General features: G+C 39.4%; 2 protein-coding genes across 2 annotated transcripts; one reads left to right on the forward strand and one right to left on the reverse strand.

Moving 5' to 3' along the window:
- The first annotated feature begins 1,514 nt into the window (after positions 1-1,514).
- Positions 1,515-17,487, forward strand: LOC125229664. Its single transcript, XM_048134555.1, has 3 exons — positions 1,515-1,646; positions 10,936-11,008; positions 16,699-17,487. Exons 2-3 carry the CDS (start codon positions 10,936-10,938, stop codon positions 17,439-17,441), a joined length of 816 nt encoding a protein of 271 aa, XP_047990512.1. The 5' UTR covers positions 1,515-1,646; the 3' UTR covers positions 17,442-17,487.
- A 344-nt stretch (positions 17,488-17,831) lies between these two features.
- Positions 17,832-25,701, reverse strand: LOC125229665. The gene is made up of 4 exons (XM_048134556.1): positions 25,565-25,701; positions 22,001-22,134; positions 21,562-21,693; positions 17,832-19,295 (listed from the first exon to the last, which is right to left on the reverse strand). Exons 1-4 carry the CDS (start codon positions 25,565-25,567, stop codon positions 19,124-19,126), a joined length of 441 nt encoding a protein of 146 aa, XP_047990513.1. The 5' UTR covers positions 25,568-25,701; the 3' UTR covers positions 17,832-19,123.
- Between the last annotated feature and the right edge of the window lie 1,246 nt (positions 25,702-26,947).

The following is a 26,947-nucleotide window of genomic DNA, read 5'->3' on the forward strand; positions in this document are numbered from 1 at the left end:
GCCGATCTGACTGATACGATTAACTTGAGCTTCAAGAATCAATAGGAAAACTAATTAGTGTTGTCAACCTTTTAATGACTTCACTTTAAGCTATGCTCAGATGTCTATTAGTCATGCCAAGGTAAGTAGGAGGAGGTATTTGAATATTTTTGACGGCCGGCCTCACTAGTGTATTTTTAATCTCCGGTGCAAAATTATGTTTGACGTGGCTCTGTGGCTTCGTACCTCCCGAACGGATGAACCGATTTAGATTTAGTTTTTTTTGTTTGAAGGCTGAGTTAGTCGGGAGTGTTCTTAGCCATGTTTCATGAAAATCGGTCGGTATGTCGGGGGTTTTTTCAAAATTTTAATTTTGTGGTTAGGTTATAACACCCCGTCGTTTTTGCGTCGGAGGTTAAAAATCGACACACACGGGGAAAAGTGCTTCAACAATGCACCTGGTATCCGGTATTCCGTTGTCCGGTATCCGGCGCCTGGTATTCCGGTATTCGGTACCGGTGGCAGCAGGAAGCAGGATGCGCAGGAGTTTGCACTTGACTTTCCCTCTCGTTGCGTGCGGTGCGGTCTTGTAGCGCGGATTTTCTTCACAAAAAGACATAATGTTTCTTCTGATAGTGAACGCAGCCGACGCGCGCGAAGGAGGGTAGATCGCGCGCTGTCTACGCAACTTTGACATCCACCCCTTCAGTTTTCCGTGATCATGACGCATGCAATTGCGTCGAAATATCGGGAGCTCGACAAAAATAAGATTAATTAAAATGTATCTTAACCCGCACCACCCGCGGGGTTAGCACATGATTGGCGAGACGTTACCGCGAGATAGATCACAAGGTATTCTTCTAATTGTATTAATGACACCTTTTTTTGGTCTTCTCTGTTTGGCCTAAAGGTTGACTGGTAGAGAATGCCATGTAGCATTAAGTTCGCCTTTTGTAACTGTATATTTTTACTGTGCAATAAAGTTTAAATAAATAAATGACATGAGGATGGGTAGTCTATCTCGCGGTGACATACTCTCGCGACAATCATGTGCTAACCCTGCAGGCCTAGCATGGGATTGGCGGGAGATTATGTCGATGCGAGATAGACCAGACGTCCTTATCACTCTAATATATTTTTTTTACTTTTAGGTCCCGGGAAATGTTATAATTTTATCGTAAAATCATGGTCCTGGTAACAGTGGTAACAGAAATATAGTTTAATAGGAATTTTTCAGCTTTTCAGAAACTTTGCAACTCTGCAGTGTAGGTACCTATATCTACTTCACCTACTTGGAATTAAAAGCAACTCTTTCTCATACCTATTGTATATTCTGTGCCTATACCACAGGTCCAAATGTGCTGGTACTCGCATTTTTTTTTTTTTTTACAACCTTAGAAGACTACACAACCTGCCAAAAAGAGTCCCTTTCAAATCCTTTTTAGCAAGTAAGTGCAAGATGAAGAAAACGCCATTATGAATGAATATGTTGCTATTTTTTTTTGCCAGGCTGTACCTTCTGCCACGAGCGAACATTCGTCTCAAACCTCTCCTCCTCGTTCGTCGCAACGAGCCAGTCCCCATCTCAAAGAGAGCTTATATAGCGGCCAGCGTGTGCGCAGCACTTTCATTGCCGACCGTATCGCGATGCTGTAACCAGAGACAAGGTAAGCTGACCCTACTTCTCTTGTTGCTATGTTTTGTAAACAAATACTGTCAACTCCTCACCACAACAATTGGTCTAGACCAGCGGTTCTCAAACTTATTTTCCCATGGAACCCTTTTAGAAAGTAAAACATCTGACGGAACCCTTAATTTTTTTTTATTGCAATCTTTATTTTAATAAGCAATCATGATAGTAAAATCTAATCACTAGATTCTATAATGTGAGGTATTACATGGAACTGTTTTTTATTTTTTAACAATTGGTGAATATTTGGTTTTATGGAAGAGAGTTGAAGTTGCATATCAGGTACCCAAAATTCACACGGAGCCCCCAGAGAGGCTTTACGGAGCCCTAGGGGTCCGCGGAGCACACTTTGAGAATGGCTGGTCTAGACTCTCTTGATTTCTTCAAAAACGGATGAAAAAGTTTCAAAAGTGTATTTTTTTATGAGGGGGCAAAGTTGTTTTTAGGTACCCGCACGTGCCAATGTTGATATTGATACCCGAGCAAGCGAAAGACTCCAATATTGAATTGCGAGCGTAGCGAGTGGTTCAAAAAGTGGAATCTTGAGCGTTATGAGGGTTTCAAGGGTTACACAAGACACAAACTTTGCCACCGAGTGAAACACGATATTTTTCTTTAAAACTTAAAAAACTAAATCAAATTTATGAAAATCAATATACATATGTATATACCTACGTAGGTAATAATCTAACATCCAGCTTAAGACATCAAGTTAAAATTGGTGTGAAAATACTTTACACTCTTGTTGATAAAATGTAATTTTGCTATCCCTGCCGAGGTATTCCCGATGAACTACAGTATGGGGTCCTTCAAAAAAGGAGTGTACAAGTTTCTAATGGGTCGGCAACGCGCACGTGACACCCCTTGATCCGAGTTGCGGGCGTCCATAGGTTGCGGTGACCGCTTTCCATCAGGCGGGCCGTATACCTGTTTGCCACCGACGTGGTATAAAAAAAAATCCGTTTTCGAATAATCAAGAGAGCCGGTGTGGTGAAAATAAGTATTATTAAAACTTGACTTTAGAGTGGAACGGATATTTTGGGATATTTAAAAACAATGTGGGGTGGGGTGGGTTCGAGATCGATTCTGAGTAGATAAATATGTGGTAAATGTCCATTCGTGAGTGTATTTTTTCGAACATTAGTATATTATTAAATATGTATTTTTAACATTCGGTAATAGTTATTTATTATACAAGGGTGCAAAGTTGTATTTGACGCCGAGTGTTGAAAATTGGAATTGAAAAAACGAGCAAGCGTGAAAGGAACCACGAGCGAAGCGAGTGGTTCCAGAATTAAATTCTGAACATGGCGAGTTTATGAACACACGACAAGTAAAATACATTTGCACCCGTGTGTACCTAACACAAGACTTTTCCCCTCACTATAGCGAGGAAAGTACAACACAATAAAGGTGTTTATCAGTGCTTCCAGTAGTTCCACAGGTGGTAAATCATCTTCATCACTAGATTCACCCACTTTTGTCAATTGTAAAGCAGAAAATTGTACTAGATTCAAGGTCAAATTACTTTATCCACTAGTGGATAAAATGCATTTTCACCCGCTGGTATTAAAGGATTAAATACGAGTTTCCGAGCTAGTGAGGGTAAAATAAAGTTTCAACATGTATTAATTAACACCCTTACCCTTTTATTAAAACCCTTCTGTAGCATATTGTTGAAACTAATAATTCCCGTTTCAAACCAGTTTTTCAACTCCAGAGATACCAGGAAATTACTAACACTAGGAAACTTTTATCACTAACACTTTTCTTTTATATAAATAGAAAATCGATTACTCTCACTTCCGCTTCACTTCTTTGTGTCTAAGTGGTAGAAAAACTTTTTCTATCACTTAGACACAGAGTTTAGCTCATTAGGGCGTTTATTTTAGCCATTCAGGTTAGTTCCGATACTATCTTTCCCACGGTTTTGTCGTTTTATCTATCGTTTGTCGCGTCGATAAAAAGTTCTTAACTTTCACACTCTAATGTCACTTGTATATCGGAACCATGCATGCGATTGAACAAACTTAATTGACCGCAGCGAAGCAAGGGCTACGTTTTAACTCAAGCAGTTTGCTTTTGTATGTCCGGATGTCTCGCTCTACAGCTCGCATTTCCCAACCGATTCGCGTGAAATTTTGTGACCAGATTCTATGACTCAATAAAATTTTTTTGTCGTCCCAGATTTTGGAAATTGTAAAAATTTACAAAGTCATGGGGCCTCACGCCTTAACTTTTAGCCGTATCGATATCTTAAAAGTCTTGTCTTTTAGATGCATGTATATAGAGTGCTTGGCAAAAAAATCAGACGTTTTAGAACACAGGTTTAGACGGTAGATGTAAAAATATGTAATATTGCATGAGAATAAGCATTTTAATTTCGCCAATCTACGTATGTGTTAGGGTGGCTCAGTGGTAAGTCACCGTGCTTTTTTTAAAATTTCTAATCACCAAGTTCTGCGTTCGAATCCTCCAGCTGCCATAATTTTTGTATTTTTTTTGCATTTGAATTTTGTATTATAATAATTATATTTTAACCAACTAAGCGATATATACATTTTATATACATATAATCATTTTTTTTTTCAGTAGAAAGTAAAATCCTGTTTGCTTGATGATCGAAATTTGCATTTTTATGTCCGTATATTTTCCTCTATTCAACCGATTCTCGTAAAATTTAATTATGTAACGAGACTATTTATATTTATTTTTTATGATCCAGTGTTTAATAATTTTGAAGTAGAAAAAAAAACTTATTGTTTATAAATAAATGTAGTGCCGAAGATGGCAAAAATAAGTACTAACCAATTTGATATAGAAAGGATGAGCTGAAATAATTACGATGCCTCTCCTACAACGTCACGCCACAATATTCTCACAGATGGCGTTAAACAGAAGATAAAAACTTACCTCGGAAAAATCAACAAAATTGTGTCTGACCAGAGACCTATATAACTTCGTCTGACTAAGACTCTATACTCTCTGGTTTGACTAAAGAAAACGGACGCAAACATTAAAAATTTGTGCGTGGAGTCCCTCCGCGCGGCATAAGTGAAACTTCGTAACATAATTATGATAGCTGTTGGCAACAAGAAGAAAAATAATAAAAATACAAAAAGTTTTGCATTTGCCGGGAATCGAACCTAGAAATATGACCAGCATGAGGGCAAAAATGTACCATGAATGACACTGCACCACCGTGGTTTGTACTAATCGGTGCGAATTTAAGTGTTATGTGCTGCCACTTTCAAATAGATTGAATTAGTGAGTTGGCGATGCATCGTAGTATTTAAAATAGTTGGGTTAGGGTTTTCTTGTGACCCTTAAAAGCGAAAATAGGAATCCCACTTCGCGGGCTACCGTCGACACGTTTACAAAACAAAAACTGATAACAAAACCAAAATGGACGACGAGGGGGAAGCACCCACAAGGGGGCTCGGGGGCGAAGCCCCCGCCAAAAATAAATACCACGTAGTACGTATTGAAAATAAGTTAGGTTAGGGTTTTCTTGCGAAGTATAAGATCGAAAATAAAGGGGGGGGCTCGGGGGCGCAGCCCCCGCAAAATAGAAATACCGATTAAGTATCCAAACTAAGTAAGGTTAGGGTTTTCTTGTGACCCTGAAAAGCGAAAATAGGCAACCCACTTCGCGGGCTAGCGTCGACACGCTTACAAATCCAAAATTGATAAGAAAAACAAAATGGACCACGAGGGGCGAAGCATCCACAAGGGGGCTCGGGGGCGAAGCCCCCGCCAAAAAGAAATACCAACGTAGTACGTATTGAAAATAAGTTAGGTTAGGGTCTTTTCTACGACGCTTAAGAGCGAAGATAAGGGGGGCTCGGGGGGCGCAGCCCCCCGCAAAAAAGAAAGATCAATTAAGTATCCAAACTAAGTAAGGTTAATGTTTTCTTGCGACCCTTAAGAGGAAAAATAAGGGGGCTCGGGGGCGCAGCCCCCGCAAAATAGAAATACCGATTAAGTATCCAAACTAAGTAAGGTTAGGGTTTTCTTGTGACCCTGAAAAGCGAAAATAGGCAACCCACTTCGCGGGCTAGCGTCGACACGCTTACAAATCCAAAATTGATAAGAAAAACAAAATGGACCACGAGGGGCGAAGCATCCACAAGGGGGGCTCGGGGGCGAAGCCCCCGCCAAAAAGAAATACCAACGTAGTACGTATTGAAAATAAGTTAGGTTTAGTCTTGTTTACGACGCTTAAGAGCGAAGATAAGGGGGGCTCGGGGGCGCAGCCCCCGCAAAAAAGAAAGATCAATTAAGTGTCCAAACTAATTAAGTTTAAAGTTTTCTTGCGACCCTTAAGAGGGAAAATAAGGGGGCTCAGGGGCGCAGCCCCCCGCCAAAAATAATACCGATTAAATATCCAAACTAAGTAAGGTTAGGGTTATCTTGTGACCCTGAAAAGCGAAAATAGGCAACCCACTTCGCGGGCTAGCGTCGACACGCTTACAAATCCAAAATTGATAAGAAAAACAAAATGGACCACGAGGGGCGAAGCATCCACAAGGGGGGCTCGGGGGGCGAAGCCCCCCGCCAAAAAGAAATACCAACGTAGTACGTATTGAAAATAAGTTAGGTTTAGTCTTTTTTACGACGCTTAAGAGCGAAGATAAGGGGGGCTCGGGGGCGCAGCCCCCGCAAAAAAGAAAGATCGATAAAGTATCCAAACTAAGTAAGGTTAAAGTTTTCTTGCGACCCTTAAGAGGGAAAATAAGGGGGGCTCGGGGGGCGCAGCCCCCGCAAAATAGAAATACCGATTATGTATCCAAACTAAGTAAGGTTAGGGTTTTCTTGTGACCCTGAAAAGCGAAAATAGGCAGCCCACTTCGCGGGCTAGCGTCGACACGCTTAGAAATCGAAAATTGATAACAAAACCAAAATGGACGACGAGGGGCGAAGCACCCACAAGGGGGCTCGGGGGGCGAAGCCCCCCGCCAAAAATAAATACCACGTAGTACGTATTGAAAATAAGTTAGGTTAGGGCACAGAACTATATTTAGATAGAAGAAACAAGTTCATCTATTTGTATAGGGGCCGAGCGTGTCAAATTTTGTACTGAAGTTGTTTCTTGCCTGTAATTGACCGCAGCGAAGCAAGGGCTACGTTTTAACTCAAGCAGTTTGCTTTTGTATGTCCGGATGTCTCGCTCTACAGCTCGCATTTCCCAACCGATTCGCGTGAAATTTTGTGACCAGATTCTATGACTCAATAATTTTTTTTTGTCGTCCCAGATTTTGGAAATTGTAAAAAATTACTAAGTCATGGGGCCTCACGCCTTAACTTTTAGCCGTATCGATATCTTAAAAGTCTTGCCTTTTAGATGCATGTATATAGAGTGCTTGGCAAAAAAATCAGACGTTTTAGAACACAGGTTTAGACGGTAGATGTAAAAATATGTAATTTTGCATGAGAATAAGCATTTTAATTTCGCCAATCTACGTATGTGTTAGGGTGGCTCAGTGGTAAGTCACCGTGCTTTTTTTCAAATTTCTAATCACCAAGTTCTGCGTTCGAATCCTCCAGGTGCCATAAACTTTGTATTTTTTTTTGCATTTAAATTATGTATTATAATAATTCTATTTTAACCAACTAATTTTATATACATATTCATTTTTTTTTCAGTAGAAAGTAAAATCCTGTTTGCTTGATGATCGAAATTTGCATTTTTATGTCCGTATATTTTCCTATATTCAACCGATTCTCGTAAAATTTAATTATGTAACGAGACTATTTATATTTATTTTTTATGATCCAGTGTTTAATAATTTTGAAGTACAAAAAAAAACTTATTATTTATAAATAAATTTAGTGCCGAAGATGGCAAAAATAAGTACTAACCAATTTGATATAGAAAGGATGAGCTGAAATAATTACGATGCCTCTCCTACAACGTCACGCCACAATATTCTCACAGATGGCGTTAAACAGAAGATAAAAACTTACCTCGGAAAAATTAACAAATTTGTGTTTGACCAAAGACCTATATAACTTCGTCTGACTAAGACTCTATACTCTCTGGTTTGACTAAAGAAAACGGACGCAAACATTAAAAATTTGTGCGTGGAGTCCCTCCGCGCGGCATAAGTGAAACTTCGTAACATAATTATGATAGCTGTAATGTTGGCAACAAGAAGAAAAATAATAAAAAAAAAAAGTTTTGCATTTGCCGGGAATCGAACCTAGAAATATGACTAGCGTGAGGGCAAAAATGTACCATGAATGACACTACACCACCGTGGTTTGTACTAATCGGTGCGAATTTAAGTGTTATGTGCTGCCACTTTCAAATAGATTGAATTAGTGAGTTGGCGATGCATCGTAGTATTTAAAATAGTTGGGTTAGGGTTTTCTTGTGACCCTGAAAAGCGAAAATAGGAAACCTACTTCGCGGGCTACCGTCGACACGTTTACAAAACAAAAACTGATAACAAAACCAAAATGGACGACGAGGGGGAAGCACCCACAGTCCCACAAGGGGGCTCGATACCACGTAGTACGTATTGAAAATAAGTTAGGTTAGGGTTTTCTTGCGAAGTTTAAGATCGAAAATAAGGAGGGGGGGGGGAGCTCGGGGGGCCCAGCCCCCCGCAAAATAGGAATACCGATTAAGTATCCAAACTAAGTAACGTTAGGGTTTTCTTGTGACCCTGAAAAGCGAAAATAGGCAACCCACTTCGCGGGCTAGCGTCGACACGCTTACAAATCCAAAATTGATAAGAAAAACAAAATGGACCACGAAGGGCAAAGCATCCACAAGGGGGGCTCGGGGGCAAAACCCCCCGCCAAAAAGAAATACCAACGTAGTACGTATTGAAAATAAGTTAGGTTAGGGTCTTTTTTAAGACGATTAAGAGCGAAGATAAGGGGGGGCTCGGGGGGCGCAGCCCCCGCAAAAAAGAAAGATCAATTAAGTACCCAAACTAAGTAAGGTTAAAGTTTTCTTGCGACCCTTAAGAGGGAAAATAAGGGGGGCTCGGGGGGCGCAGCCTCCGCAAAATAGAAATACCGATTAAGTATCCAAACTAAGTAAGGTTAGGGTTTTCTTGTGACCCTGAAAAGCGAAAATAGGCAACCCACTTCGCGGGCTAGCGTCGACACGCTTACAAATCCAAAATTGATAAGAAAAACAAAATGGACCACGAAGGGCGAAGCATCCACAAGGGGGGCTCGGGGGGCAAAGCTCCCCGCCAAAAAGAAATACCAACGTAGTACGTATTGAAAATAAGTTAGGTTAGGGTCTTTTTTACGACGATTAAGAGCGAAGATAAGGGGGGGCTCGGGGGGCGCAGCCCCCGCAAAATAGAAATACCGATTAAGTATCCAAACTAAGTAAGGTTAGGGTTTTCTTGTGACCCTGAAAAGCGAAAATACTTCGCGGGCTAGCGTCGACACCCTTAGAAATCGAAAATTGATAAATGGACGACGAGGGGCGAAGCACCCACAAGGGGCTCGGGGGCGAAGCCCCCCCCCCCCCCCCCCGCCAAAAATAAATACCACGTAGTAAGTATTGAAAATAAGTTAGGTTAGGGTTTTCTTGCGAAGTTTAAGATCGAAAATAAGGGGGGGCTCCAATAGAAACACCAATTAAGTATCCAAACTAAGTAAGGTTAGGTGTTCTTATGACCCTGAAAAGCGAAAATAAGCAACCCACTTCGTGGACGACGAGGGGCGAAGAAAGAAATACCACCGTTGTACTTATTGAAAAGAAGTTAGGGTTTTCTTGCGGCGAAACACCCACCCCGGGGCTCGGGGGGGGGGGGTACCCTCCACGAAATACCAACGTAATACCTATTGAAAATAAATTAGTTTAAGGTTTTCTTGCGACAAACAAGAGTAGTTATAAGGGAGGGGGGCTTGGGGGGCCCAGCCCCCGAAAAAAGAGACCTATTAAATATCCAAACTAAGTTAGGTTAGGATTTTTGTGTGACGCTTAGAAGCGAAAAGCCCACTTTGCGGGCTAGCGTCGACACGATTACAAAACAAAAGTTGATAACAAAACCAAGGGCAGGACTATGATGCTTGCCATTTTATCACTTATCTACGCGGATAAAGCATCCGTCACGTTGTGGCAAGTTAGTCAGTGTGAGATTGACATATGTCTTATCCACATTGATAAGTGATAAAAGTGCAAGCATGATAGCCCCACAGTTTTTATATGTTAAATGCAGAAATTGCCGTTAAGGGCTTAAGTTGAGTGCCTATAGCGTACGAGTATATGTCGCTTGAAACTGTTGCTGTCATGAGGTCATGACTTGACTGCGATAATCACTAATTAGCTTTCAGTTTTGCGTTCCCTAAGCATTTCGCGAAGGTCTACAGCTCCCAGAGCCACTAGTTATAGACCGTCAACCAAATCTTGTCACTAGAAAAAGGCGGCAAATTTGAAAAATCGCGGGCTAGCAACACTAGTTTTGACAATCGGTGGAAATTCGCGTGTCATTTGTATCTTATCTGTGGAACCCACCAAAAAGAGAAATAACTAGCACATATCCGTCCCTTTTTAATACATTATCTAATTCGTAAGGAAGGAGCGAGCCCCTTGAAAAAAAATATCTGTGGCTGTTCGACGTACATTGCTGGTTTTTGTTCGTTTCATAGGGATACCATACTTTAGTTTGATATACATTGCTACTGCCAAAATTTGGTTGACAGGCTATAATTTAATTATACTTGCGGTGTAAATACTTTATTTTTTATTCTTTCTTTATTTACTCACTAGCTTTTGTCCCGCGGCTTCGCTCGCGTTAAATTCGAAAATTGTGGAATGCTCTATACATACTTCCACCCCCCATTTTAGAGAAGTGGGGGTCAGAAAGAGATAAAAAGTAGCCTATGTCACTCACTCTCCATGCCTTCATGTACTCCTTTTAAAAAATCACGTCAATTCGTTGCTCTGTTTTGCCGTGAAAGACGGACAAACAAACAGACACAACCATTTAAGCCGCCATCTTTTATTTCTGCCTTTGAAATCCTTCCTACATCCGATATCGGATCGGATAATGTGGAAACGCACTTAGGGCCACTTGCACCAACGAAGATGGAGGGTTAACCCACCATTTTATATGAAATTTGACAATTGACAGCCCACTAACCCTGAGTTAAGTGGTTGGCGCAAGTGGGCCTTACAGTATACTAAATGTATTGTCATTTCGTTAACATTTTTCGGTATAGCGTGTTAGCTTGAAGTATAGATACCTATTAAAAAAAACATTAACTGATTTTTACCATCGGTTCATTTCCAGATGCAGTGGCTAAGCGCGATCTGCGTGTTGACCGCGGCGGTGCACGGTGGCGGTGGAGTTACCAAGACACCCGGTAAGCTTACCAACCAGACTTACCACTCTTACCAGACTATACCAGGATTACCAGGCTTACCAATCAAATAGGCGTGTTGACCGTGGCGGTGCACGGTGGCGGTGGAGTTACCAAGACACCCGGTAAACTTACCAACCAAACTTACCATTCTTACCAGACTGTATCAGGGTTACCAGGCTTACCAATCAAATAAGCGTGTTGACCGCGGCGGTGCACGGTGGTGGTGGAGTTACCAAAACACCCGGTAAGCTTACCAACCAGACTTACCACTCTCACCAGACTATACCAGGATTACCAGGCTTACCAATCAAATAAGCGTGTTGACCGCGGCGGTGCACGGTGGCGGTGGAGTTACCAAGACACCCGGTAAGCTTACCAACCAGACTTTACCACTCTTACCAGACTATACCAGAATTACCAGGTTTACCAATTAAATAGGCGTGTTAACCGCGGCGCTGCACGGTGGCGGTGGAGTTACCAAGACACTCGATAAGCTTACCAACCAGACTTACCACTCTTACCAGGGGTTACCTACGCCATTTCGAAAGATGTTTTGCCGAAAACGTTTTGTCGAATCTACTTTTAAACGAAAGCTTGATCAATCGAAGTTACAATTCGGCTATGGTTACTACTCGATGTCTGGTATTATTAATATGTCATAATGTACGATCAGTCAAATGTTTCGAAAAAATGAATATTCGATGTTATAAGCTTTCGACAAAACGTTATTTCGATGAATTGTAACTTCGATTGATCAAGCTTTCGTTTAAAAGTAGATTCGACAAAACGTTTTCGGCGAAACAATAATCGGCAAAACATCTTTCGAAATGGCGTAGGTAATCCCTTACCAGACTGTACCAGGATTACCAGGCTTACCAATCAAATAGGCGCGTTGACCGCGGCGGTGCACGGTGGCGGTGGAGTTACCAACACACCCGGTAAGCTTACCAATCAGACTTACCACTCTTACCAGACTATACCAGGATTACCAGGCTTACCAATCAAATAAGCGTGTTGACCGCGGCGGTGCACGGTGGCGGTGGAGTTACCAAGACACCCGGTAAGCTTACCAACCAGACTTACCACTCTTACCAGACTGTACCAGGATTACCAGGCTTACCAATCAAATAGGCATGTTGACCGTGGCGGTGCACGGTGGCGGTGAAGTTACCAAGACACCCGGTAAGCTTACCCAGACTTACCACTCTTACCAGACTATACCAGGATTACCAGGCTTACCAAGCAAATAGGCGTGTTGACCGGTAGGTCAGGCTTTGGTCGTGTTTTAGTTTATTGGCGCTCATTTCGTTTCCTCTTTTCCGCACTCGTGTCGTAATGTTATATTACACAATACGCATTTTTCTCATGCAATTGTCGTGGTCTTTAAAAAGTTACGCGCCATTACCCTATTATACTATAATCACACTATAATATAATAATAATAAATAAATTGCATTTATTTCGAACAAAAGTCCATATTTTGTTAGTAATACATTAACACTTAGATCTAGGGTTAGTAAAGAGACATAAAATTAAAATTAATATAAATTTACACACATTGGGGCATGTAGCTGCACCCAATGCCTCAGCAACGGTGAGTCCCACCGGTCAGCCAGCGTGCACAGGATGGTATTCGAGCTGGCGCGCCACCTCCTCAACATCGAGCTACACCGCTTCCTCATGATCGCGTGGAAGCCATCGATCCGTCCCTCCGCGAACATACCCGAGGCGCTACAGTACCGCGGCAGCCCGAAAACCACCCTGTACGCGTTGTTATATTGCACCCTCAGAGCGCTGTATGCCCGCTGCGTATAGCTAACCCATAGACTGCACGTGTAGAAGGACCTACTACGCCATACCTTCACTTCCTATAAGAAAATTGCTATAATCATGGTAAAAATGGACATACAGTACATATGCTAGGGCTTTATTTGTTAACTCTCGACGCAAAAATGCGTGTGTATGTCTGTGGCATCGTAGCTCCCGAACGGATGAACCGATTTAGTATTTTTGTTTGAAAGCTGAATTAGTCGGAAGTATTACAAATATTCATACGATATCCGTCATCTTAAAAAAAATTCTAATAGTCTAATTATAACATTATTCTCTTAATTATTAATATTAACTAAACCAAATCATTAAATCATACATAGGTAAGTATTAAAAGTGAATCTTTATTTTATCAAGAAATGTTATGGTGAAATTCATATTGTACCTAAAGGATCTAAACAGGTGTATAATAATGACACAATGTTTACTGAAATTTGATCTGTAATAACAGACGGCGCATACCTACCGAACATGGTGGCATCGTGACTAAATAAGTTATGATGAAATGATCTGTACGGAACTTGTGCAATGTATTTGGACAATTTTAAACAAAACATTATGTACCTAATATTGAAAGAAAACTTGAATTAAAATAAAATAGCTATGTCGTGGTCAATCGAAGTTTGCATTGTATTTAATCAGATTCAACTCAAAAATACCTATACGTAGTTATGTAGCTACATTTGTCTTAACCATAATTATCAACTTTTAACCATATTTTAGCTTTCCATCATCAAGCGGCGTGGCGCGGCATACTAATGAAACTTATTTCGATACATTTTTCTCTTAATATTTTACTTTACACACAATGCTGAATTTGTTTTGCATGATACCTAATTACCCAAATATTATTTTATTATTTACGTGTCAAATCTACGTAAGTATGTACAATTATAAACTTACTTTTATTTCCTATTCAAGTACATAAAAAAAAACAGAAAAACACAAAATGTATCATCAGCTCACATTTTTCAAAAATTGTCCACTACACTGATCTTTTTATTGTGCGCTGCTTGGTGGCGAGTCCGGTTGCACGGAACCTGGACATGACACAGCAATCGTAGACCGGGACCTTATCCAGCGACACGAACAACTCCCGGCAGCTTTCTTCGTCACAAAAATTGCACGTCGCAATTTCGTCCAGTACATTTTTACATAATAATGTATAATATATCACTTGTTGTTTAATTCGCTATACTGTCCAGATGCAAATAGTATTCCGCAAAATATTCTAATAGTCCGGACACGTAATTTTTTACCCGCGACGGCACGGAGGGGCATATTATATAGTTAACACAGTAACTTTAGGTGTTTGCACTTAGCTTTATAAAATCGTCCAATTTGCATTTGTTATTGTCCATTTCACTATTATTTTCACTTGATGTCACAGTTCAACGATATAAATAATTTTATTAATGTTCATTTTGGCCGGCGCGCGCGCCACCAGTGCAGCGCGAGGCCGCACTGGCAGGGTCGCCATGTGATGTGGGGACTAAAGGACAACTCACTTGTATGAGATATAGGTTTATTGTGTCTTATGTTACAGAGTAGCTTCTTATATATAGGGTAAGGTGAAGCAGTGTGAGTGAGGTGTTGCACTCACACTACACTTAGCCATGTTTGGTGGAAATCGGTCCACTTTTTTTTTTTTTTTTCAAGATTTAATTCCCTGATGAGCTCCCTGTTGAGGTATTCCCGATGAACTACAGTATGGGGTCCTTCAAAAAAGGAGTGTACAAGTTTCTAATGGGTCGGCAACGCGCGCGTGACACCCCTTGAGTTGCGGGCGTCCATAGGTTACGGTGACCGCTTCCCATCAGGTGGGCCGTATACCTGTTTGCCACCGACGTGGTATATAAAAAAAAATTTAAGTGGTTATTTGAAACAAGTTTTGTTGGCGATGGCCTAGTAACCTCTCATTGCAATATCACGATTTTGTTTCCTTTCAGCCCCTTTTTGCTAAGAATGGCATATGGGGGGCGCTCTCAAAGGCTTTTGAAATGGCCGCTGGTATTATGCCAAATAATTCTTCCGAGCTAAAAAAGCGCTGGTGAAGGAAAATGTCGCGAGGAAACCGGACTAATTCCAATAAGGCCTTTTTTTGACTGAGTGGGAATGGAGTTACGCCAAAGGTGGTCAAAGTTACGCACGATGTGTGGGACTCGCCGTTTCTTTCCCGTCCCCTAGCGAGAGAGGGGAAACTTGGCCCTACCCACTAAACCCACTCTTTGCCATTCGTGGGGGCGCGCTGGGATCGATGTCTGTCATTCACCACAGCGCCCTCCAAATTCCAATAAGACCTAGTTACCCTTCTCGTTGGAACGTCAGACGGCAGTCGCTTTCGTAAAACTAGTGCCTACGCCAAATCTTGGGATTAATTGTCAAAGCGGACCCCGGGCTCCCATCGGCCACGGTATACATGATGGATGATGAATTCTTCAGAGCATACTAGCATAGTTAATTACGGAAGCAATATAAAATTAAAATTGTTAACTATGCTACATAATATAGAATGTATCGATATCGATATACTGTTTGTTGAAAACGAAAGTATTACGTCTTGGAATGCTGAACGGTGATATACTTATTTTATATACTGTTATTTACCTGCCGATTAGAGACCACGTAACAATAAAGACTGACAGGTTTTGAACGTATTTTTTCTACTTGTCGACTGTAATCTGTCAATTAGGCCACCACAGACTAAACTATAAGTGCTAACTTTTCAGTGTTGGATACTCTATGGCAGTTCCAACTCAATTATAATAAGCTTATTATAGTTGATTTTAGTTAACTGTAATAATTTCAAAAATAGAACTTCATACAATTTCTATACTAATTTGCGATACCTGGCAAAATTTCCTGCATCTGAAACACATTTTTTTTTATCTGTCGCGTTATCGGCCAATCAGAGACGGTTATTACAAACAATTGGTTGCTAGGTAATTCGATGTTGATACAACGGTGTATTACTCTATTAACATTAATTTTAACTTGCATGAATGATGATATTTCCGTCCATTGATGATGAAGATGATGACTCGTAGAAAAAGTATTGTATACAATAGTGATATAATTAAGCTTTTCACTCTCGTACCGTACTATTAGGCCACTGAGCAAGCTTCGTGGCCTAAACATGGTACTCGACTGAAAAGCTTTGTATTATATCACGATTGTATAAAATACTATTGACTACCACGGCACGGCGGTCGCGTAGCTGAGAACTCGGGTTCGATCCCTGGCTCCCACCAGTCTTGGCCGCTTTTTCTTTCGTGTATGATATCTATTTCAGTTTATATTTTTTGGTTGGTTTATAATAAAGTAAAAGAGTTGTTTTCAGTTCGCATAATTTTGCCAGCGTACGCAGTCACTTTGTACAATACATGACTTTTTCATTTACCACATCGTCGCTCTTACCATAAGGAGCGTTCTTTTGTTTGAAAACGGCACAAATAATAGAATTACCAATCTTAAATTTACCTGTCTCTGATGTCAATATAGAAATTGCGAAACTGGCTTTTTCACCGCGTAATCAGTGTAATCACTATCACTGCATACTTAAGTTCAATGCCTTGTGATCAAACAAACGGGTTCTGTTTTATCGAGACAGTTTCTCATGGAAATTGAACTATAAAGACGGATTGTGAACTGTAAGTTGTTGATATATTATATTTTATCCTCGTTGAGCTCTGGCAACCTTAACACCGACAGGAACACAATACAAAAGTGTCATTTGACTGCGGTGTTCTGCAAGGTAGCGTGCCCTGCCACACTTTCTTGATTTACATTGAAAAACCCTTCAGTAACAAGGTCTATGCAACTTGACGATATTAATGCTGAAAAATCTGATTCCTTTCCAGGTCTGTCACCATTCTGGACGGATGACTACAAAGTCTTCGAACAAATCTACGGAAAGACCTCCGACCGCGAGCTTTTCGGGTCTACCTTACCTCCCAACCAGTCTTTCGGAGTAGACTTGAGTCCTTTACGAAACCAGGCCTCGGAGAAGAAGGAACGGTACATCGACACTGAAGACAGAGACTTAGATCAGCAACCAAGCCTTTATTCTTTCGACAACTATAACAATCTTTTGACGAAGCAGAACTTAGAAGCGTTTGATCCTAAACCAACGAAACCGTCCTTCAAATTCATCCCTTACAATGATTTCACACCCATCAGCCAATCTACCGATCCAGCTACTTACAACTATTATAAAACTCTAGAGTTACTAGAGAAGAAAAAGAAAATTGACGCGCTTAAAAGCTTAGCAGTCAATAACTTCGCTCAATTCTCTAGCTACGCGACCAGTCCCGAAGATACAGAAGGGTACAAAAGCATTCAGGATATTTTAGACGCTCATGAAGGGAATAAAGGGAATAATAAAAAAGTTAATACTGAGCATGAGAACTTGGCCAAATATGTGAGCTATGGAGTGTCAAAGGCTAGAAGGAAGAAGCCAGCATCAAATCCCCGTTTTATACATAGCAACGATATTCAGAAACCGAGATGTGTGTCAGGACGCTGTCGTCAGAGGAACACCTCTGTGAGAGTCAGAACGGGGCCTGTTTTGAGGAAGATTAAGCATACCATTATTTCTGATTAAACTTTTAAGTTTGATGTTAGATGTATAAGTAACTTGTGGAGAGTTTCGAATTTTTTTGAAAAATCATTATTGTAATGGACCATTTCAATTCACATTCAAATACAACTTCCTGTGCAAATTTCGCAATTTTTGAAACTTTCGTTCTGACATTGAAATAAAAATAATACTCAATCTTAGATTATTATAAGTTTTGAGCGGAAGTAATTGCATTAAGTATTAGTAAAAGTTGCATTCGGATGGCGACGGCAGCCGAATTACTGTTCGTCGACGCTGTAGGAGAAACGAGAACCGCTGCTGCAGTCGCAATCCGAGTAAAACCTTAATTGTGCATGCAGCCAGTATTTGTTATTTATTATTTAAGGGGTTGTGTAATTTATTAAAAGTAGAAAATACATTTAGAGTAGCTTTATTCGTATTTAACATAAACCTTAAAATAAATTATTATCTTTTTGAACCGTAGTTTTCTTTCGAAAGCTGGTTAAAAAGCATTTTCACTCACAGTCAGCATTGTATGGTGAACGAGCGCACTGGTGCGTCCTCGTGTGCTCAAGCTCCAAACAATACTAAATTAAAAACAATTTTTGAATCCATTTGGCACAAAATAAATATTTGGCACATGCATGCAGAATGTATCAATTCTGCGAAGTTGAACAGCGGAACTGCTTAAAACATTAGGACGGTTATTGTTATTACATAGGTAGTTTTTGCTTTCGTTTTATAAGTATAATTTTGGCTGCCATATTCATGCTTCTACGGCAGACATGCTGCAAAGACCATGCTCTTTTCGTGCACTAAGCAATAAATAAGTTTCGTATTTTCTCAACTGTCTGATTGGTAGCCTAAAGGCTGATTTGAAAAAAAGTATAGATTGGATATTGAAACGTATCAAGGTCATATTTTTAGAAATGAAGAGAACTCCTTAGTTGGCATTACCAACAGTATGAAAGGATAGAGAACTTGAAGGTTCGGATAAGAAGTTTAGGCAACACGATCAGACTTCAAATCCAAGAAAAATATTAAGTTTAGAAGTAGTTCTTCATTTGTCTTTTACAATAGAACTAAAGGGAAGGGATAGAACTATGGTTTTCACGTGTTCTTGTGTTCTATGAATTGTTCCTATTATAGGAATAGTTCAGCTCTGCCTGGCTAGAGAATACGACATCAGGCTTTTCCGTTTTTTCTGCTGCAGGAATGGATCCTTGGCTTATAGTGTAAGTCAGGGTTCATTTCTGTTGATTATCTATCTGATGCATGATTTTTCTTGGTAGTTCTTTCTCTTGAATGCTCAGCAAGGAGAACATAAGGCTTGCTGATAGAGTACTTATTCATGCAAAGTTGAAGATCATTACTCTGTGATTTGTGTTGCTAATTCCTAGTAGATAAAGTTCGGGCCATGTAGTTTTGCTCTGCCACAGGAGAAAGAGGCTCTTCCGAATGTTCAGCAGCAGGAATGGATTTTTGGTCTTCTGGAAGTAAGTTACGTTTCATTTCTCTCTGCTTGTAATAATGTAAGAGACATGGTTTCTCTTGCTAGTTCCTAGTAGATAAAGTTATGGTTCGGCTCGTTCTTTCGTTTTCTTGAACTTCAGCAGCAGAAATGGATCTTTGGTCTTGTGATTGTTCAAGTATGGGTTCATATCTCTCCGCTTTTCTGTTGAAGATATTATATTTCTTGGTAGTTCCTAGTAGATAAAGTTCGGGTTAGTCTCGCTCTGCCTCGCAGCAGGGTTGGAGAGGCTCTTCCGTTTGTTCTCTTGGACGCTCTGAAGCAGGAAGGGCGGCGCTGTGGACTGCCGCTGCTGCCGGTGATCCAGCTCCCGGGCTAGCTCCTCTACGAACTGCCCACCCGTCTGCCTGGAGAAATACGGGCGTTAATATATCTATAAGGGTTTCTCCAAACATATCCACGCGAAATCGGCTCTAGCCGACTACCAAAAGTCGTTCGTTTGTATGAACATGCGAAGCGATCAGTGACGAGCGATGGCAGCGATTTTTGGTCGGCTAGAGCAAATTCCACGTCGATAAATTTGGGGAAACCCAAAGTGAATGAGCGTTAATGTATCTAATATCTGGGCAACCGAGCTTCGCTCGGTTCTGTTTCGTATCCTTGACATGTGTCGCCATCTAGTTCAAAAATGAATAGTACCTACATCGAGCGAAAGAATTCTCAGCCTTAACAACACAACTACTCCACACGAGATGGCGCGCATTTCGCCACAAAAACTCAAATAGTGTATTTTCTATTCGTTTTAGCCTTGACCTGTGTCGCCATCTAGTGTTTGCAATAAATAGTACTTACATCGACCGAAAGAATTCTGTCTTAACAGTACAACTTCTGCACACGAGATGGCGCGCGAAGAAAAACGCATGAAAACTCGAAAATTCGCGTTTTCCGGGACCTAAGGATAAGTTAGACCGATTTTTCACCCCCAAAAACCCCCACATAACAAATTTCTGCGAAATCGTTAGAGCGGTTTCCGAGATCGTCAGTGTAAATAAATATATATATAAATAAATAAATAAATATACAAGAATTGCTCGTTTAAAAGTATAAGATAAATGGACGATTAGAAAGTAGGAGTTGTGCCAAGTGGGAGTAATACAATATTTTTTTGTTCCAAATCACGGAACAATGATAGTGTGATTAATACCTTTGGGAGACGTGCGCGGAGCCAAAGCCAACACGTGTATTCGTACATTAAGCGGATTGCTGCCCTTGCCCGTGTCTGAGACATGCAGAAGCAGCATCCGCCAGGGTGTAAGGACTATTTCAGAATTGATGGATTATTATTAGTTATAGGTAGTCCAAATGAACTGTGAAAGGTTGCATGTGTTTTTTTTTGAAATGTGAAAGTACCTAAGTATCAGTGCGTTTTCACATTATCCGATCCGATATCGGATGTCGGAAGGATGTCAATAGTAAAAATCAAAGATGGTGGCTTAAATGTATGGGATATCGGTCCTACATCCGATATCGGATCGGATAATGTGAAAACACACTCACTTTTGTGAGAACGTCACATTTTATAATCTTATTAATTTTTATTATTTACATTTTTGGTTGATTATTGCTGTATTTTGATTTTCTTTGATTGTTGTGTGTTTAGTTAAGTAGTTATTTTACAAATATTAATGAATTTTGATTATGTTTTACAATCTAACGATATTTCTGTGAATTCATGTTATTTTGAGACATCTTTAATTGTTAAATACCATGTTATTTTCAAGGAGAAATAAATAAATCTATCTATCTATCTATCTATCTATGTTCTTATCAAAGTTGTGTATGTGGTACCAATCCATTTTATTCAGGGTATATAAGAGTAGATACCTACATGATGATTTGAAAACATACCACAACAGTGTGTCATACCAAGCACTTGTGGTTTTCGCGTTTATCGTAGAAATGTTATCATCAACCATTTTATGACGATTACGTTACGAGTGATTGATCAAACTTGCGGTCATATTGTTTACGTTTTAGTGTGCTCAACCAATTATTTGGTAAAAAGATTAATTAGATCTGTTTATTGAGTAAACTACCTACATATGGATATATTTTAAGTAAAAAGTACCCAATTGCAACGTCTGGTAAACCAAGTATTTATACGAATGTCCATTCAAACCGGGCATATTTTCCATAGAGGTTCAATGTATATGTATTCAAGAGGATGTTCCCCAATGCGTTGGACAGATAAGATCAAAGCCCTTACCAACACACCACTTAACATTATGTGTCAGAGAATCATCTGCTAGGAAAGAACTGGTGTAGCGTCGCTCGTCATTCAACGTGACCACGACTGCTCTGCCAAGAGTAATTCGACGGAGAAGAAAAATAGAGAAAGCTCTTTTGAAAAGAAACTCTTCAATAATTCACCCCGAGGAGTTTAAAGTCGACGACGTCCCCCTCTCGGCCCTCCCTCGACATCTTCAGGAGTGTACATTGAGTCTTCGCTATCGAATGTTTGAAGAACTTCTTGAACAAGTTTTGTGTAGTGTGCTGATGAATATAGTACAGGAGGGTTTTTTTAAATTGCTCTTTTATGCAAGGTTTTCAAAGATAGTTGAAAACACACTTCTCAATGATTCTGCCAGATGGCGTTTAAAGTCGACAACGTACCGCTCGGTTCCCCTGTCGGCCCTCTCGACGTCTTCAGGAACGTACATGGAGTACCCTCGCCGGGACAGCTCCTCATCAGGGGAAATAGTCGGGTTCTGGAATGCGTGGTTCTTGTCATCCATTCTGAGTTTCCTGGAATAATTAGTTCGAGTTTTAGTAAAGAAATGTCTGCAATTGAAACTTGAAAGACTAAAAGATTGAAGGGAAATTTTCATTAGCAACTTTTGGTGGTTAATATTTTGCAGTAAGGTTTCTTCAAGAAAAGGACAATTAGGGCTCTGAAGAGTTGGCAATACATTAGTTAGAGATTCTTCACGGTTTTTTTTCATGTTTTTTTCAAGCCAGAAATAAAAAGCGTTTTTTCGCAACCCTACTTAGGCATCACTTCAGCTGACTATAGTACCTATACTTATTCAAAATAATGGACAGAGAAACTTACTGCACTCTTATAGAAGGAGTCTGTCGCATCTTCCTCTTCAAGGAGTTGAGCTGCAGGAACAGCACCAGCACCAGAACCAGCAGTAGCAGGGAAACTCCGCCGAGCACCGACGTCACGATTATCAGGTCCAACTCCTGAAAACAAAATAGTAGATTGTGTAAGAAGGGAACAAAATAAGATGTTTACGGCGAGGGCGTACAGTGAATCCTGAACAAAGCAAAGAACAAAGAAATTCTAAGATGGGCTGTCCCGTACAAGCGCATTTTATATTTCGTGGGCTGCGATTTCTTTCCAACGATTAAAGCAAAAAAATATTTTGCTGCTAGACAAGTACCTATGGTCGCGCGATAAATGATAAAACATCTGGCCGTCGCTATCGAACTTACAAATAGTGCGATAGGGACGGCCTGATGTTTTATGCTTGCCTGCCTGTACTTAAATTTACAAAATGCCTTAGATAAAGATCCTCTTACAGCAGCCAATTTATAAGCCAGATAACGGTAGACTTTTTCTTGGAATGCTCCTATTTTACAAATAGAGGGAATAAATCGTGAGTAACTCGGAAATAGTCCTAGTGCAGCCATGTTCCTCGTATTAGAAGGTCAGTTGGTGAAATTAAAGGAACGGAGGGACAGCGTAGGTCTACGGTTTAACTTTTTTTGTTCTGATTTTTATATGTCCGGATGTTCTGCTCTACGGTTCGCAATTCTCAACCGACTGTCGTAAAATGTTTTGATAAAATTTTATGATTAAATAAAAAATGTCCATCCAGTTTTTTTTGGAATTTTTCCAAAATGAGGAATTATCCATAAAAACGCTAACAGCTTATGTATGGCCCTTCTTATGATGGCGCTTGCCCTGAAGAACTAAGTGTTTTTCACTTGTCTTTTCTAATCATGTCAATGTCACGAAGGCTAGCAGGACAGCTCACAGAGACACATTATAGGTAGACACCATGTTACAAGTATGGCATCATTTTTCATCACATGAATCAGACTAAGTAGTAAAGGTAGATACTTACACTTTGTAGGTACCTACATCATCAGTGGTACATCATGTTTTTGATCATAATCATTTCTTTGATTTTATCTACAAAGTGCATTTACACATTTACTATTAAATTTCTATTATCAATATATCAATGAAGTCATCTAATCTAAAAATCAGCAAAGTAATATTATTTGTGTTAGAGATTAAAATTGTGTTTTCCTCTGAGGGCTGATTTTGAACCCTGAGAACGCCAAGGATTCTATTCCAACCTGTTTTAAAGTTTTCTTTTAAACCCCAGACGCAAAAACGACCGACGGGGTGTTATAAGTTTGTGTCTGTCTGTGGCATCGTAGCTCACGAACGGATGGACCGATTTAGATTTTTTTTGTTTGAAAGCTGAATTATATTAGTCGGGAGTTTTCTTAGTCATGTTTGATGGAAATCAGTCCACTATGTCGGGGAATTCAAAACTTAAATTTTGTGAAAAATTAACGCTAACGGCATCGATTGCAGACGTTTCTGCTAATCAGAAGTTAAAATTTAAATTTTGTGCTTATTTATTCAGTTAAAAAGATGTCTTTTAGATCACATTTGTAGTTTGTAATTGCAGTATTGATCTCATATATAATAATAAAGAGTCACGTAGTACATGTCACATAGTATATGAGTTGTATATTTTGCCGTTTAATGTATTTAGAATGACGACATTCGGTTTCGATGAAGTATGACAATGTTGATAACGATGAAAAAGATTAAGTACATTCTTACTTAATCGAACTATTTTGTAAGACTAGATAGATTCAATTAAGTCTATTATTTTATTTTCCTTATCAGTACTAATTATATATTACAGAAATATCTATAATTACAAAATATCTGAGATTGGGTATGGAATAGTACGTTAGAATTAATTATACGTTTATTCTATTTATTTTATTTATTACTTATCTAAACAAATTACGAGTTTTGTATAAAATTTATTTTTTTATTGCAGTTTTTATGACCTAGAACATAATATTATGATACCGCAGTTCTCGTGAAAATAGAAAATAATACCTAGTTTGAGTTGTTTATCAATCAAATATTAAAATAAGACAAATCTGTCACTGGATGTAAGTAAAATAAGTTTGTGGGTTAGCTAAACTGAACACCATTTTGTTAACTGGAAGTTTTGCCATTTCTTACCAAAAGGGGCGATACAGACTGAAAATACATATGGCATAAAATCGCGACTAGAAAGAAACGTAACATGAACATAATCCGATTTATTGTACCTATGTACTTTTTTACGGCAAAATAGTTTTCTAGGCAAGTGAAATTGTAGTCCGAATCTCCAGTCCAGGCTAATCTCACGGATACACACAATACTGTAAGATTAGCCTGGACTGGAATTCGGATGGCGATAAGATGATAACAGACGAGATATCTGGAGCATTCTACGAAGTTGTGTATTCCGTATAAAATGGTAGTACAGGCACGGAAATATGGAGCAATATGGAACAAGTACCTTTACATAATTACATACATACATACAATCACGCCTGTATCCCATGAAGGGGTAGGCAGAGCACATGAAACTACTCAAGTTTCAGTGCCACTCTTGGCAAATAAGGGGTCGATAGAAAACGAAAGTGTGACATTGCAGTGACAGGTTGCCAGCCTTTCGCCTACGCCACACTTTAACCCATATCCCACAGTCGCCTTCTACGACACCCACGGGAAGAAAGGGGGTGGTGAAATTCCTTCCTTTCCTTTACATAATTGTATTAATAAGTAAATAAACCCATGCCAATAAAAGGTTGGTTCTTTGTGTCATTCAAAATATTCAAATACATTGCCATTTTAGGAATTAGGTGCTATAAATGCTATAATAAACTTCAACGGTCGGTAATATACAGAGTGGTTCGTGTAGCTCAACCAGATAATTAACACATTGTTGTATTTGACGTTACCTGTCAAGCTTTAAACATTAAACATAACAGATTTGCGTCTGACACTGCGAAAAACATAGGTGATTAACCTTACCAAGCAAACGCCTTTTCGGTTTATAAGAGCAATGTCGGTAAGGGTTACATTTTTTTGTTACCAAGATAAAATTATTGTACATAATTATGATATTTATGAATAAATGGATCAATGGATTATTTGTTTATTATTGTTTTACTGGAGCAAAGCCATTCACATAACAACAGTAGAATCATTGAGTAAAATGTTATTTATTCGCACATCTCCTTCTCGTTTGTATGTCTTATCTAGTGGAAAACGAAATGAAAAAATGGAAATGAAATATTTATTTTCCAAGTAGGCATATTACAATACGTAACGTATATGAACGTCAAATAAAGTTACGCCGGCTCTAACCCTACGCCTCAGCCTCGAGAAGATTTCAGTCCCCCCTCAGTCGGAGAGGGGTATCCACTATGGGACCGGCAAATTATAATAGATAAACAAATCAATACCTTCCTCACTTATGGAAATTACCAAAAAATAATTAGGTCCTTATGTGTCGATGTCAGACGAAATTGAGATAGGTTATGTTAGGTTAAGTAAATATTATTAACAAATAAACCTCACCATTTTTCAAAGCGGCATGGTGGCGTGTCGAGCCAAGGAACTCTTCTCACTGACTGGCTTATCATTAATCACTTATCACTTTATCACTAGATAGCAACGGCGATATCACGCATCTGACACGCGTTATCTGTGAAACACTGCTCAGCTATTCTCGTACATTTACTAACATGTTATTGCGTACCTACCCACATTCCCGTAATATAAATTTATAGTTTACGTAGGTCTAAATCTAATTCTGTGGTAGGTACTATTGGCAACACTGTTAGTGCGTTTCCACGTTTTAGATGTAGGACCGATATCCAGTAGGTACATTACAGGCGCCATCTCGGATATTTTCCATTGAAATCCTTCCGACATCCGATTACCCGATATTGGATCGGATAATGTGAAACTTTTTTAGCCATGTTTCATGAAAATCGGTCCAGTATATCGGGGGTTTTTCAAAATTTTAATTTAAATAAATAAATATTGAAGACACCTTACACAGATCAACTTAGCCCCAAACTAAGCAAAGCTTGTACTATGAGTGCTAAGCGACGATATAGGTGCATACTTAAATAGATAAATACATACTTGTATACATAGAAAACATCCATGACTCAGGAACAAATATCTGTGCTCATCACACAAATAAATGCCCTTACCGGGATTCGAACCCAGGACCGCGGCTTAGCAGGCTCAGGCTTTATTTTGTGGTTAAGTTATTTTATTTACTTACTAATCTTATTTACCTACTTCCTGTGTTTCAAATGTATCTTCGTATTAAAATTATCTACCAAGCATGTGATTACATATGTAAATCAATGCGCGAACGGCAGATTCATATAGAGTGATATTTACATTTTCCCCTCACTAGCTCAGAAACACATGTTTTGTCCTTTAATCGTTTAATACCAGCGGGTAAAAACGCATTTTATCCACTAGTGGGTAAAGTAATTTGACCTTGAATAAAGTCAAATTAACTGCTTTAAAATTGATAAAAGTAGGTGAATATAGTAATTAAGATGATTTACCACCTGTGGAACTACTGGAAGCAGTAATAATGGCATTTTTTTGCGTTGTAGTTTCCTCGCTATAGTGAGGGGAAAAGTTTTGTGTTACACTCGGGTGCAAATGTATTTTACTTCTCGTGTGTTAAAAAACTCGCAAGTTCAGGATTCTATTCTCGAACCACTCGCTTCGCTCGTGGTTCAACTATAGAATCCTTTCACTTGCTCATTTTTCAATTCCACACTCGGCGTTAAAATACAACTTTGCCCCCTTGTATAACAAATAACTATTAAAAATACTAATTCTGAAAACATCTAAAGAAAAGTCTCGTCGGTAAATTTGTTTATATTTTCAATATTAAAATCCTTAAAAAGCCGCCGTAAAGCACACCGT

This window comes from Leguminivora glycinivorella, chromosome 9 (genome assembly GCF_023078275.1).
Source record: "Leguminivora glycinivorella isolate SPB_JAAS2020 chromosome 9, LegGlyc_1.1, whole genome shotgun sequence".
In the NCBI taxonomy this organism is placed as follows: Eukaryota; Metazoa; Arthropoda; class Insecta; order Lepidoptera; family Tortricidae; genus Leguminivora; species Leguminivora glycinivorella.